This window comes from Neovison vison, chromosome 12, assembly GCF_020171115.1.
Source record: "Neovison vison isolate M4711 chromosome 12, ASM_NN_V1, whole genome shotgun sequence".
Lineage (NCBI taxonomy): Eukaryota > Metazoa > Chordata > Mammalia > Carnivora > Mustelidae > Neogale > Neogale vison.
The window spans coordinates 51,270,612-51,282,184 of NC_058102.1; the positions used below are offsets into that span (position 1 = coordinate 51,270,612).

General features: G+C 48.2%; 1 protein-coding gene across 1 annotated transcript; it reads left to right on the top strand.

Moving 5' to 3' along the window:
• The first annotated feature begins 1,756 nt into the window (after nt 1-1,756).
• On the top strand, nt 1,757-7,497 carry LOC122891653. The gene is given in 2 exon segments (XM_044227493.1): nt 1,757-6,506; nt 6,509-7,497. Coding segments are annotated over 2 exon segments (4,668 nt in total). The 5' UTR covers nt 1,757-1,951; the 3' UTR covers nt 6,622-7,497.
• The last annotated feature ends 4,076 nt before the right edge of the window (nt 7,498-11,573 follow it).

Here is an 11,573-nt window from a genome sequence, read left to right on the forward strand (position 1 = left end):
CTGTTGAAACATGAAAACAAGGCTAGAGCTTCTAAGAATGTCTACAATCAGAGCTATTTCTTTGCATCTGAAAGCTCCCTTGCCTCTGGGAATTCTTCCTGTCTGGTTCATAACCTGCTTCCGTATAGGAGGACCCTTGGGAGCACTCCTTAGCTCTCCTTGGCCTCTGGAAGTCCAGGCCTATTGGGTCTTTGAGAGAATCCAATGGGTAATCTTCCCCACCAAGTCAAGGGCCAGTTGAGAAAAAAAAAGTAGTCAGCAAACGAAGGCAAAAGCACCTCCTTGTTTAATGATAAAATTGATCTAAAAGACCGTGGCTTGAGTAAGAGGGCGGGTGTGAGCTCTTTTTAATACTGAACACCACAATCATAGACTTATCAGTCCCAGTTTCAGGCAGCATCTAATCACATCAGGCTTCTCCATTATTTGGGGGAGGCAGACTGTACCTGTGAAAATGACCTCAAGGAGGAACAGAGAGAATGCATGTCACCTAAAAGCAGCTTGTTCTAAAGAGAAAGGTAGGAGGGAGGGAGCTGTTTCTTCTTTCAACCATATCCATCAAAGAAGTCACTACACTTCTCAGAGGGAGAAGTTATGAAAAGGGTAGGGAATGACCTATTGATGGGCATGCCCAAGTAGGAACTAAATGTTGTCCCCTCCAACAAGACCCTAGAGCTCAGTCTAGAAAGAGAGAATCTTCTCCTGTCTGTCTGAAGCCTGACTTCAGCATTCTAGTTTTCTTCTGGAGGACATAAATCTTGTGATGATAAATATGAGGAATGTTGACATTTTTCAAGACTATGGCTACTTATAACAGTGTGCCTTTGAAGAGACCCCTCTTCCCTTCCCCCTACTTGGACAATCCTCCCTTATCCCAGCACAGCCCTGGAGTTAGGGGGGGGGGGGCAACGGCATGTTGCGGGGGAAATAGGTACACTTGCTGCGCACGGCCTGTTACGCGCAGATAGTCACGTAGGCAAGGGGGGGATCGCCTAAGTATGTGGACCTAGTCACGTAGGCAGGATGTTTCTCTGCTGAGTAATAAGATCCAACTCCCCCTCCTCACTCCCCCTCCCCACCTTTCTCTTCGCTCGCTGGGGTCCTTCAAAGCCAATCTACAAACACCGAGTATGCCTTATATTCAAACCAGCCAATGAAAACTTTGTAACTATGTATCTGTTTCTGTACGTATGTTTTCGCTTCCCCGTACCCCATAAAAAGGCCCTGAACAAAGGGCTGGCGCGCGAGAGTCCTCCTAAGACTTGACCGCCCGCAGGTACCTGTGTCTACTCAATAAACCTCGTGCTGTTTGCATCTGATCAGCGGACTCGGCTTGGTTTTTGGGTCCGGGGGTCTCCTCCTAAAACGGGGTCCATTCCGGGGTGCTTGGAGCCCCGGGGGGGATCTTTCATTGGGGGCTCGTCCGGGATGTGAGACCCCCACCCAGGGACCACCGACCCACTGTCAGGAGGTAAGCTGGCCAGCGCTATATTCGTTGTGTTTGTGGTTATAGTTAGACCTGTTACTTGTGATTTCGCGTTGTGTCTGTAGTGGTGTCTGGATCTGTTACTTGTAATTTCGCGCACGCGTTTGGTTTTGGTTTGGGGTTCGATCGGATCCATTTGTATTTGGTGAGGGCCAGAAGGAGCTGACGGGCTCGGACTTCTCCCTCACAGCCCTGGAAGACGTTCCAGAGGCGTTTGTAGTCCCGCCGGGCGGGACATTTGAGTCCTTCGGGACATCTATGCCCCGGGGCAGCGGGGCATTTGGAGCTCGGCCGATATCGGAGGGATACACGGCCTTAGTTGGAGAGGGGGAATCCGGACCCCCTGAATCTCCGCTTGAGTTTTTGCTTTCGGTTTGGCGCCAAAATCGCGCAGCGCGTTTGTTTGTTCTGTGTCTGAGTCTAGTCTTTGTCTCTGTGATAATAACTCTTTTTTTTCTTGAAATTATGGGACAGACAGTGACTACTCCTTTAAGTCTGACCCTAAGCCACTGGAGCGACGTCCGAGACCGGGCAAACAACCAATCGGTGGAAATACGGAAAAAGAAATGGGTCACCCTTTGTTCCTCCGAGTGGCCCACTTTCAATGTGGGATGGCCACGCGATGGCACTTTTAACCTTGATATTATTTCTCAGGTGGAAGCCAAAGTTTTCAGCCCCGGACCCCATGGGCATCCCGATCAGGTGCCCTACATCGTCACCTGGAGGGCTCTGGTTTCAGACCCCCCACTCTGGGTCCAGCCCTTTGTTCTCCTTCCCAAACCCTGCTCCTCCCCTATCACCCCCACTGCGCCGCCTCCCCTAAAAGAGCAACTGTCCCACCCCCAAACCACGCCCTCCAGGGAGACTGCGCAACCCACCCCTCCCCCACCTACTCCCACTTCCTCTTCTCTTTACCCTGCCCTTACCCCACTCCAGGATAAATCCCCAAAACTTCCCAAGCCTGTTCAGCCTGTTCCCAAGCCTGTTCAGCCTGCTCCCGAGCCTGTTCAGTCTGCTCCCGTTTTGCCTCCAGACACTGAGTCCCCTCTTATCGACCTGTTAACGGAAGAACCCCCTCCCTACCCGGAGGCCACAACAGAAGAGCGAAAGCCTAGTTCCCTGGCGTCACCCATTGCGGGGCGACTCAGGGACCGACGTGCACAGCCACCAAGTCAAGTCTCCCAAGCTTTCCCCTTGAGGGAAGGTCCTAACGGTCGGCCACAGTACTGGCCCTTTACTGCTTCTGATCTCTATAACTGGAAGCAACATAACCCTCCCTTCTCTAAGGACCCCGCCACCCTGACTAACTTGATTGAATCTATTCTAGTTACCCATCAACCCACTTGGGATGATTGTCAACAGCTGTTGCAGACTCTGCTGACCTCGGAGGAAAAGCAGAGAGTTCTTCTGGAAGCCCGAAAGAACGTACCGGGCGATGATGGGCGACCAACCCAGTTGCCTAATGAGATCGACATAGCTTTTCCCTTAACCCGCCCTAACTGGGACTTCGCCACTTCTGCAGGTAGGGAGCACCTTCGTCTCTATCGCCAGTTGCTCATAGCGGGTCTCCGAGCAGCCGCAAGGCGGCCCACTAATTTGGCTCAGGTTAAGCAAGTAATACAGGGAAGGGAAGAGACACCTTCTGCCTTTCTAGAGAGACTTAAGGAGGCTTATAGGATGTACACCCCGTATGACCCTGATGATGAAGGGCAAGCAACTAGTGTATCAATGTCCTTTATCTGGCAGTCAAGCCCTGATATTAGGGGCAAATTACAGAGATTAGAAGGGCTACAGGGGTATACACTTTCTGACTTATTAAAAGAGGCAGAAAAGGTGTTCAATAAAAGAGAAACTCCGGAAGAGAAAGAGGAGAGAATATGGTTAAGAATGAAAGAGGCACAGGATGAAAGAGATAAAAAGCGGAGCAGGGAATTGACTAAGGTATTGGCCACCGTAGTTACTCAGGGACAGGACAGAGAGGGAGTCAGGATGGGAGAGCGAGAACGAAGAAGGACCAAATTAGACAGAGACCAATGTGCCTATTGCAAGGAAAGAGGACACTGGGCCCGAGAGTGTCCCAGGAACCCCAAGAATCTCAGAGGACCCTTGACGCCCAAACCATTGACTTCCCTACTGACGTTGGAAGACTAGGGAAGTCAGGGCCAGGAGCCCCCCCCTGAGCCCAGGATAACTTTAAGCGTCGGGGGGCAGCCAGTTACCTTCCTAGTCGACACCGGGGCCCAACATTCAGTCCTAACCCAGACTCTAGGACCACTTAGCAACCGAACTGCTTGGGTACAAGGAGCAACTGGAGGAAAGAACTATCGATGGACCACGGAACGCAGGGTCCAGCTGGCTACCGGTAAGGTGACGCATTCATTTCTACACGTACCCGATTGCCCCTACCCGTTACTGGGGAGAGACCTTCTAACCAAACTAAAGGCCCAAATCCACTTCAACCCAGAAGGGGCGGCAATAACAGGCCCCAATGGAGGACCCTTACAGGTCTTGACCCTCCATTTGGAGGAGGAATATAGACTATATGAACCTGAACAGACCCCAGAGGTCCAAAATGAAGCTTGGCTGAGAGAATTCCCTATGGCCTGGGCGGAAACGGGGGGCATGGGGATGGCTCGTCAACAGCCCCCTCTCTTAATCCAACTTAAGGCAACAGCCACCCCAGTGTCAATAAAGCAGTATCCAATGTCACAGGAAGCCCGCCAAGGCATAAGGCCCCATATTAAGAGGCTTCTTGATCAAGGAATCCTAATTCCCTGCCGGTCACCTTGGAATACACCTCTCTTACCAGTAAAAAAACCTGGCACAGGAGATTACCGGCCAGTACAGGATCTAAGAGAAGTCAACAAAAGAGTTGAGGACATACATCCCTCTGTGCCCAACCCATATAATCTACTGAGCACCCTGCCCCCTTCCCATGAATGGTATACGGTGCTAGATTTAAAGGATGCCTTTTTCTGTTTAAGGCTACATCCAGTGAGCCAGCCACTCTTCGCCTTTGAGTGGAGGGACCCAGATCTAGGGCTCTCAGGACAGTTAACTTGGACCCGGCTTCCCCAGGGTTTCAAGAACAGTCCCACTCTGTTTGATGAGGCGCTGCATAGAGACTTAGCTGATTTCCGGGTGCAGCATCCTTCCCTGGTACTTCTTCAGTATGTCGATGACCTCCTCTTGGCTGCTAACTCCAAGGAAAATTGCCTGAACGGCACTAAAGCCCTCTTACAGGCACTGGGACAATTAGGGTATCGGGCCTCAGCCAAAAAGGCCCAAATATGCCAAAAACAAGTCACCTACTTGGGATATCAGCTGAGAGAAGGACAGAGATGGCTCACTGAGGCACGAAAGCAGACTATTCTCCGCATTCCCACACCTACCACCCCACGCCACCTAAGGGAATTCCTGGGAACTGCTGGATTTTGCCGCCTATGGATCCCTGGGTTTGCGGAAATGGCAGCCCCTTTATACTCCCTCACTAAGCAGGGGGCTCAGTTCCACTGGGGCGAAGAGCAGCAACGGGCCTTTTCCGACATCAAAAAGGCCTTATTAGAATCCCCAGCCCTGGGACTCCCAGATGTGACTAAGGCCTTCGAACTGTTCGTAGATGAAAAACAGGGCTATGCCAAGGGAGTACTAACCCAAAGGCTAGGGCCTTGGAAGCGCCCAGTGGCCTACCTGTCAAAAAAGCTAGACCCTGTGGCCACTGGTTGGCCACCCTGTCTGCGGATGGTGGCTGCCATCGCCATCTTAGTCAAAGACGCGGGCAAACTAACTTTGGGCCAATCACTAACCATCTTGGCCCCCCATGCGGTCGAAGCTTTGGTCAAGCAACCCCCAGACAGGTGGCTTTCCAATGCTCGCCTGACTCATTATCAGGCCATGCTTCTGGACACTGATCGTGTACAGTTCGGACCCGTGGTGGCGCTCAACCCTGCCACCCTACTCCCCTTACCCGAGGTTACGGAAACACATGATTGCCTCCAGATCCTAGCTGAGGTCCATGGCACCCGAAAGGATCTGACGGACCAGCCCCTCAAGGGAGCGGACTACACCTGGTATACAGATGGCAGTAGCTTCCTGCACAATGGCGAGCGAAGAGCCGGAGCTGCAATAACTAATGAGACAGAGGTGATCTGGTCCAAGATGCTATCCCCTGGGACATCAGCTCAGCGGGCAGAGCTCATCGCCCTGACTCAGGCTCTACAGATGGCAGAAGGTAAGAAACTGAACGTTTATACCGACAGTCGCTATGCCTTTGCTACGGCCCACGTACATGGTGAAATCTATCGGAGGAGAGGGCTCCTCACCTCCGAAGGAAAAGAAATTAAAAATAAACCTGAAATATTGGCTCTGCTCAAAGCTTTGTTCCTGCCCCAAAAGTTGAGCATTATGCATTGCCCGAGTCACCAAAAGGATGATAGCCCAGTGGCAAGGGGAAACCGACTGGCAGATCAAGCTGCTAAGGAAGCTGCCCTAGGGGAAAAAGAGACCGGGCCCATTCTTACCCTGAGCACATGGCCCCCACAAGAAAATATTAAACCTATGGAATACAGTTCTGAGGATCAGGAGCTGCTAAAGAAAATGGGGGCTACATGGGACCCAAAAGAAGGGGTATATACCATGGACGAAAAAATTGTTATGCCCACTCTGTATTCTCACCATATAGTCCAATCTTTGCACTCACTGACCCATCTGAGCGAAAACAAAATGAAAACCCTCCTAAATAATGAGCATCAACCGTACTTGTTACTAAACCAAGACAAGGCGTTGCGATCCATAATTAAAAATTGCTTAGTCTGTGCACAAGTAAATACCAGAAAAACCTATGCTGCCCCTGGAGTGCGCATTCGAGGACATCGCCCTGGTGTTCACTGGGAAATCGACTTCACGGAAATAAAACCTGGACTCTATGGCTATAGATATTTATTAGTTTTCGTAGACACTTTTTCAGGATGGGTAGAAGCCTTCCCCACCAAGCACGAGACTTCGAATGTGGTCACCAAGAAACTACTTGAAGAAATCTTTCCCAGGTATGGAATGCCCCAGATATTAGGCACCGACAATGGTCCAGCCTTCGTCTCCCAGGTAAGTCAGAAAGTGGCCAAATTATTGGGGATTAATTGGAAATTGCATTGTGCATATAGACCCCAGAGCTCAGGACAAGTAGAAAGAATGAATAGAACAATCAAGGAGACTTTGACTAAATTAACGCTTGCAACTGGCTCTAGAGACTGGGTCCTCCTCCTGCCCCTGGCCCTATATAGGGCCAGGAATACCCCCGGGCCCCTAGGATTAACTCCTTTTGAAATATTGTATGGGGCCCCACCCCCTATTGTAAACCTTTTCAATCCTATTGATTCTTATGTTTCTTCTTTTGCTGATCGTGCTACCCTACAAGCTCACCTCCAGGCACTCCAGATCGTTCAGAAAGAAGTCTGGAAGCCACTGGCTGCAGCTTATAGGGAACAGCTAAAAAATCCTACTGTGCCACATCAATTCCAGATCGGCGACCTCGTCTGGGTCCGCAGGCATCAGATCAAGAGCCTTGAACCCCGATGGAAGGGACCCTACACTGTACTCCTAACCACCCCGACGGCGCTAAAAGTCGACGGCATCGCGGCCTGGATCCACGCCTCTCATGTGAAACCAGCCCATCTGGGACCAGACGACTCGGAAACACCCGATCTCAAGGAGGGATGGCGAGTTCAACGCACCCAAAATCCGCTAAAGATAAGACTCGTGCGATCATAACACTGACTATTCTTGTTATAGGCATTCCGAGTTCCCATGGGTCCCCTCACCATGTAAAACAGCTCACCTGGCAAGTCCTGTCACAAACAGGACAAATAATTTGGAACACCTCTCAGCAGCATGCCCCATTCACTTGGTGGCCTAACTTATACCCTGACATTTGTAAGTTAGCCATGGGAGCTCCAGCCAACTGGGATATAGAAAATTACTTTGACCTACAGAAGCCGCCTTCACAACCGTCCCCACGGGGATGACTCGGGTTGGATCCTTGGGGAGGCTGTGGGGACTGGAGTCAGCGAAGTATGTTAAGGACACTCACCTTCTATGTATGCCCTGGGTTTCACAGACCCAGAGAGTGGACCTCATGCAGGGGGGCATCCCACTTTTTCTGTCACAATTGGGGCTGCGAAACCACTGGTGACACTTATTGGAAGCCCACCTCAGGTTGGGACTATATCACCGTAAGGGCAAATTATTCTCACGCCAGGAGCAGCCCCAAATGGACACAAAACCCAGCCTGTCACAATCAATGGTGTCACCCACTTGAAATAGCCTTCACCGAAGCAGGAAAGAAACAACTTAATTGGGTAAAGGGATATACCTGGGGCCTCAGACTCTATAAAGAACGTTATGATGACGGCCTAACGTTCACCATAAAACTTCTTATAGAAACCCCAAGGGCCGCCATAGGACCCAATCCAGTTCTCGCCTCACCACCTCAAAGGCCTCCCCAAAGATTAAGGTCAACACCAAGACCAACACCACTTTTAACCTCCGCAACTCCCACAGCTATACAAACCAAAAAGGCCCCGGAAATACTTGGAACAGGAGACAGGCTTATCAACCTAGTGAAAGGGGCCTATCAGGCACTTAATCTTTCCAGTCCTGAAAGAGCAAACAATTGCTGGCTATGTCTTAACCCAAGCCCTCCATACTATGAGGGCATAGCCCTCTCTGCCAACTATACTAACTCCACTGTCCCCAGCGCTATATGCTATGGACAAGATCATAGCCTAACCCTCTCACAAGTTTCAGGAGCGGGACTATGTATAGGCACCCCGCCTCACTATGTTAAAAAAACACTTTGTAATTCGACCCATAAAATATGGGCTGGCTCCTATTATTTGATCCCACCCAATGGAACCTATTGGGCATGTAGCACAGGCTTAACCCCTTGTGTATCTACTGCTGCCTTAAACCAGACTACTGACTATTGTGTGTTAGTTCAACTATGGCCTCGAATAACCTACCATTCAGATGAATTGGTTCTTAGCTATCATGAATGGAGTGATCTTCGCCGAGTAAGGCGTGAACCTGTCACCCTAATCACCCTGGCTACGTTACTGGGAGTAGGAGGCATTGCAGCCGGGGTTGGTACTGGAGCAGCCGCCCTGGTCCGAACAGACCAATACCTACTTCTACATCATGCTATGAATGAAGATCTTAGGGCCTTAGAACAGTCAGTTCGAGCCCTCAAGGAATCCCTAACCTCCCTGTCAGAAGTGGTGCTACAAAACAGAAGAGGCTTAGATCTACTGTTCCTAAAAGAGGGTGGCCTATGTGCTGCTCTTAGAGAAGAATGCTGTTTTTTTGCTGACCAAACTGGAGTAGTAACAGAAACTCTAGACAAATTGAAGGAAAGGCTAGATAAGCGTAAGAGAGACTTTGAATCCCAACAGTCTTGGTATGAAGGAGTTTGGAATCGTTCACCCTGGTTTACTTCCCTAATAACCTCCTTAATAGGACCTATAATACTCTTAATGTTAATTCTAACATTTGGGCCATGCATCATTAACAGGTTAACCCAATTTATAAAAGATAGATTGTCGCTTGTCCAAACCATGGTATTAACCCAACAATATCATGCAGTAGGGCAGCGAGAGACTGGCCCCTAATAAAGTAAAAGGTTTTACTCAGGCCAAAAAGAAAATGGGGGAATGAAGAGACCCCTCTTCCCTTCCCCCTACTTGGACAATCCTCCCTTATCCCAGCACAGCCCTGGAGTTAGGGGGGGGGGGCAACGGCATGTTGCGGGGGAAATAGGTACACTTGCTGCGCACGGCCTGTTACGCGCAGATAGTCACGTAGGCAAGGGGGGGATCGCCTAAGTATGTGGACCTAGTCACGTAGGCAGGATGTTTCTCTGCTGAGTAATAAGATCCAACTCCCCCTCCTCACTCCCCCTCCCCACCTTTCTCTTCGCTCGCTGGGGTCCTTCAAAGCCAATCTACAAACACCGAGTATGCCTTATATTCAAACCAGCCAATGAAAACTTTGTAACTATGTATCTGTTTCTGTACGTATGTTTTCGCTTCCCCGTACCCCATAAAAAGGCCCTGAACAAAGGGCTGGCGCGCGAGAGTCCTCCTAAGACTTGACCGCCCGCAGGTACCTGTGTCTACTCAATAAACCTCGTGCTGTTTGCATCTGATCAGCGGACTCGGCTTGGTTTTTGGGTCCGGGGGTCTCCTCCTAAAACGGGGTCCATTCCGGGGTGCTTGGAGCCCCGGGGGGGATCTTTCACCTTTAATGTATAACTTTTGTTCTAGAGATGTTTAAACTAGACTAGAAATGGTGTCTTGCTTTGTTTTGTTGTTTTTGTATTTTTTCCTGTTGCAAGGGTATCTGGTAGACATATTTCCTACTTCATCCATTTTTCTCTTTTTAATCTGCTACCTTCATCCAGTTCCCAAGTTGACTGACACCTTTACCTACCCATAAAGGATTCTTTAAAAAAAAAAAAAAAAAAATTCTATTTATTTATTTGAGAGAGAGAGAGAGAGAGCAAGCATGAGTGGGATGGGGCAGAGGGAAAGAGAGACAAAGAATTTGAAGCAGACTCCATGCTGAGCACAGAGCCCAATGCAGGGCTTGATCCCACCACCACAATACCATGACCTGAGCCAAAATCAAGAGTTGGATGCTGAACTGACTGAGCCATCCAAAAATTCTCCCCTCTCAAGGATTCTTTAAAATACTTTTAAAATATTTTATTTTATTGCCTTTTAAAAACAGCTTACTGAGATATAATTGACATAACAAACTGCACATGTTTAAAGTATACAATCAGATCAGTTCTGAAAAACCTATACACCTATGAAACCATCACCACAATCATGATAGTGAGTATCAGTTGAAGGATACAAAACCAATATACCTTATGACACTTTGTAATGCCTCCCTCCTACCCTTCCTGCCCCCACTCTGGGCAATCATTGATCTGCTTTCTGTTGCTATGGATATGTTGACATATTCTTTTGTTTAGCTTTTTTCCCTTAGCATAGGGAAAATAGCATAATTATTTTGAAATTCATCTGTGTTGTTGTGTGTACCAATAGTTCATCCTTTATGTTGCTGATTAGTATTCTTGGAATGAATAGACAGGTATCTCCTACTTTTCAAAAGTTCTCATTCTACCACTCACTTTTATGAAAGACATATATTTTGCCCATTTTTGCTAATGACAAGAAATCTAATGAGAACTCCGCTTTAATGAAAAAAAGGAGAAAAGCAAAAATAGTATTTAGTATTTGTTTTGCAGCGAGCTTTTACAGAGGCAGCCCCACATCCTGGGCAGCTAGAGAGGCCCCACCAAGATCCTTCCCCAGGACCTACACTCAGCATCTCAGCATCAAGCCACCACAGCTTTGAACTGTGTCTGTGGGCATCCGTGTTTTATTTTATTTTGCACATCCTTTAGCAAGATGTGTCCTAAGGTATCAGAAAAACCCAAAGGAAGTTACTTTGGGGTCTGGGAAAGCTCAAAAATATTTTCATACAAACGAATGGTAATTGCTTTTTCCCTTTACACCATTTTGACTTATGAAAGGTTTCATGGGAATGCTCTACTTTTGGATAGCGGGAGAAACCTGGACCACGATTTATTTACCCATTTACCTGTTGAGAACGTTTTAGCTATCACAAATAAAGATGCTACAAACATTCAAAAGTTCTCATTCTACCACTCACTTTTATGAAAGACATATATTTTGCCCATTTTTGCTAATGAAAAGAAATCTAATGAGAACTTCCGCTTTAATGAAAAAAAGGAGAAAAGCAAAAATAGTATTTAGTATTTGTTTTGCAGCGAGCTTTTACAGAGGCAGCCCCACATACATATGCTTTGTACACACATATGCTTTTCTTTCTCTTAAGTAAATGCCTAGGAATCGAATGTCTGGATCATATAGGTGGGTTTATCTTCAACTTTTTAAGAAACTGCCAAACTAGTTTCCTAAGTGGTTCTAACATTTTAAATTCTCATCAACAATGTATGAGGGTTCTAGTTCCTCCACATCTTTTTCAACACTTGATATATTCA